The 3743-nt window shown below is 39.2% G+C and overlaps 1 protein-coding gene across 1 annotated transcript; it reads right to left on the bottom strand.

The window, feature by feature from the left end:
- Positions 1–1073: 1073 nt before the first annotated feature.
- Positions 1074–3358, bottom strand: LOC119305453 (cytochrome c oxidase assembly protein COX19-like). The gene is made up of 5 exons (XM_037581962.1): positions 3092–3358; positions 2885–2949; positions 2633–2721; positions 2460–2557; positions 1074–1463 (listed from the first exon to the last, which is right to left on the bottom strand). Exons 2-5 carry the CDS (start codon positions 2892–2894, stop codon positions 1340–1342), a joined length of 321 nt encoding a protein of 106 aa, XP_037437859.1. The 5' UTR covers positions 2895–2949; positions 3092–3358; the 3' UTR covers positions 1074–1339.
- Between the last annotated feature and the right edge of the window lie 385 nt (positions 3359–3743).

Raw genomic sequence — 3743 nt, 5'->3', positions numbered from 1 at the left:
TCAAAAAACATTTGAGAAATCATAAAAAGTTCGTGATTTAAAAAAAAACTGTTCGCATATTTAAAAAAATCATGATTTAAAAAACAATAAAATAAAAATTCATGATTTATAAAATATGATCGTGTATTCAAAACATATTTGGGAATTTTGAATACAATGTCCATGAAATTTTAGAAAATGTTAAAAAGTTCGTGATTTAAAAAAAAACTGTTCGCATATTTAAAAAAATCATGATTTAAAAAACAATAAAATAAAAATTCATGATTTATAAAATATGATCGTGTATTCAAAACATATTTGGGAATTTTGAATACAATGTCCATGAAATTTTAGAAAATGTTCACAAAAATTAAAACTGATTCTTGAGTAACGAACAAAACAAACCATCGCTTAGGCAGAGGTTTTATTAGGGGATCATAAAATGTTCGTGATTAAAAAAATTGTTTGCATATTATAAAAAAAATCACGATTTAAAAAACAATGAAATAAAAAATGTTCATGATTTCTAAAAATATAATCGTGTATTCAACACATATTCGGGAATTTGAAAACAATGTCCCGAGCCCAAAAAAGTTGACACATCTTGCTATGGGTTAGTTTTTGTAAACTATATGGAAATGACTAAATGTCTGTTTTGCCTCCGTACACAACTATTCTCGTACCAAAGTTCTACTGGTTCTGGAAAACATCGCTACGCTAGGTCAATGTGAGACACATCATGCATCAGTCTAACTAAGACAGCGGTCCAACAATGTAGTTTGCTCAACCAAAAAAACATTTCGTTGTGGCACCTTAGGAAATTAAGTCGTGATGAGACCATCACATTTTCAGTTTTTGAAATGACTTTTTAAAAGTCCCTTCTCATCATAACATCACTCGGACATAGTTTGTGAAATGACATATTGAAAATCCTTATCTCATCCCGGCATTTGATTCAGATTTTTTTATCTCTATTATATCTATATAATCTGATTGTTTTTCTCCCGTTGCAACGCACGGGCATATTTGCTAGTCATTTTACAAGTGCCATTCCGTTCGATCAAAGAACAGAAAAAAAAATCTGCAATACTACCTCCGTTTCACAAAGTTTTTTTTGAGAAGTCAAACATTACATTATGAACAGAAGGAGTACAATCCAAAAAGGTGCATGGGTCCATCGCTTAGTTTATCCGACAACTAGCAAAATAACACGAGACAGACCTCCGCATCCATAATATATCCCACACATAGAGCTTGTCGAATTACACAAACACATGTTATCTCAGTGTCAGTTTTCCTTGTTATTCTCTTTTTTATATTTCCTTTTTTCTCACGGATAAGGAACTTGCAAATTTACCAGTTATTTCCTCTCTTTCGAATCACTTGCTGGACTCTGCAGTTTGTGGTTCTCCTCTGAAGGTGTGACCACAACGTCTGCGTCACTGAACCCAAGCTCTGACATATCTTGCTTCGCCATCAGGTTTCTGGATTGTGCAAGAACAACATGATTTAGAATCCTACAGGACAGACCAGCAACAAACCAAGAAATAATAATAATAATAATAATAAGTGCATCTTGTTTATGAGCTCGAATAGTGGATTTCAGACATCAAAGCTGGTAAGAACTCATACGACTGCAAGTGGCAGAACTTTAACTATTACTACAACAATCATGAGAAATACTATCTTAAACTCAACTATGGCAAGCACTAAACATCTCCTAAAAGGCTAAAGCTAGTAGTTACATATTTGTGGTTGCCTGGTTGGCAACATGGGTTGCTTCCTGCAACCATCAAATAGACATACCACCAGAGGAGGCAAATAACACAACATGGAAGGATGTCAGGCTTGGTTTGCTGTAGGCTAATGCAGCAACAAACTGTTTCTTCCCTCAACTACCAAAACTAGTGGTTCATGCTGCAGCAACAAACTGTTTTTCTACTGTAGCAAGATTATATATACTCCCTCCGTTTTAAAATATAAGTCTTTTAGAGATTTCAATAAGGATTACATAGTACATACAGATGTATATAGACATATTTTAGAGTGTAGATTCACTCATTTTGTTCTGTATGTAGTCCGCATTAGAATCTCTAGAAAGACTTATATTTCGGAACGGAGGTAGTATAACCCATGCATGTTGGTTCACTTTGTTTTCTGTTTTGATGCCAAACACCTATCCTTGCCCAGCGAGGCCAATATTAAGTTTGCTTAGGAACCAAACACACCCTAAACATAAATTATTCAAGTCATGGATGTGCCAAAAAAGAGGTTGAGCTAACAACAATACTATAATACAAGTAGTTCACTTCTGAAATTCAATATTAAGTTTGCTTAGGAAGCAAGCACACCCTAAATCATTACACATAAATTCTTCAAGTCATGGATGTGCCAAAAAAGAGGTTGAGCTAACAACAATACTACTTACAATACAAGTAGTTCACTTCTGAAATTATTACACGGGGAGTAAGCATGCTAACCTCTCCATCCTACATTCCAAGTATTTCTTCGAGAACATCCGACATTTTTCAGACTGAGCCCCTGTTGATTTCAGGCAGGCAAGATAGTCCTTCTTCTCCTGTTTGAACAGGCAGCTCTCATATAACACTCACTAACATTACACCCTATGAAAAAACAAAACGATTAAACTTACCAGGTCACACTCGTGCAGGTGATCGAGAGGGAATACACCCTTTTCAGGAGGTACAGGCCTCACTCCCCTGTTTCCACCAAACGCTCCACCTGTTAAAACTCAGACGGGTTAGTCAAAAGTTTCGTATATTAGTATCATGTAACACACAAATGGGAGCCAAAGCTCTTGGTCACTGTCAGATGCCTGAAGCTAACAAAAGTAAACATGAACCAACAGGAGCATAGGAGATCAATCACAAAGACAGGTCCTCACCCGCACTCATTTCCCAGGCAGTTCAGGATCCAGATCTCGATACCGTCGCTTGCAATGCTCCAATGCTGCAGTAAGCCAGCAACACAACACACGAGTCAACCCGAGGCATACGTGCCGACGCGGCATTTCATCGAACAAATCAGATGCGCGCCTAATATCATGCACGGATTCACCCAAATTTAGAGCGCCAGGAGAGGAGATACTCACAAGGCGGCGGCAGCGTGGGTTCGCTTCAGAAGTCTATACGCCGGATCGAGGGACGGCACGAGCGCAGATGGACGGATGGAGTAGGCCAGCGAGGGGGCAAGCTCACGTCGGGGTGGGGTGAGAGGAGCGGCGGCAGACTGGTAACTCCCTTCGCGTTGGAGAAGAGTGGGGACTGGGGAGAAAGACGCTGCCGCCCACCTGGCCGTCGCGGGGAGGGGGGATGGCGGCGGGCCGGCGAGGAAGAACAAGCAAGGATCGGGAAAGGGGTAACTGGGTGGGCTGGGCTTACGGGTTATGGGAGAGCTGGCCCAGTTGGTACACCCTGTTTGGGCCGGGTCATTCCCGCGGGCCCTCTAAGCCATCGATTCTAAATAAAAAAAAAATCTAAGCCATCGTTATTCCTTTGGTAACATCATTTATATTTGGCGATAAAAGGAGGGAGTAGAGGGGAGATCCTTTTCTGAGCCCGGGGTCATCTGCACCCGTGTTGAATGAAAAAATTAAAACAAATACTAGAAAAATTCCAAAAAATCCAAAAAAGAATCTCATGATAGAAAATTTGATACGTGAGGTTCGACCCAGTTTTCAAATCAATTGGACAACTGAGCAACTCTCAGCAAAAAATATAAATTCGGGGTCTATAAAACAGTTT

This window comes from Triticum dicoccoides, chromosome 5B (assembly GCF_002162155.2).
Source record: "Triticum dicoccoides isolate Atlit2015 ecotype Zavitan chromosome 5B, WEW_v2.0, whole genome shotgun sequence".
In the NCBI taxonomy this organism is placed as follows: domain Eukaryota; kingdom Viridiplantae; phylum Streptophyta; class Magnoliopsida; order Poales; family Poaceae; genus Triticum; species Triticum dicoccoides.
This window is presented reverse-complemented; position numbering and strand designations above follow the sequence as displayed.

What these genes read in the sequence shown, in the direction of transcription:
- LOC119305453 (XM_037581962.1), bottom strand. An exon ending in ACCTGCACGAGTGTGACCTG is followed by an intron (nt 2,558 to 2,632) that starts GTAAGTTTAATC and finishes CTGTTCAAACAG; the next exon opens with GAGAAGAAGGACTATCTTGC. An exon ending in TTGGAATGTAGGATGGAGAG is followed by an intron (nt 1,464 to 2,459) that starts GTTAGCATGCTT and finishes TGCACAATCCAG; the next exon opens with AAACCTGATGGCGAAGCAAG.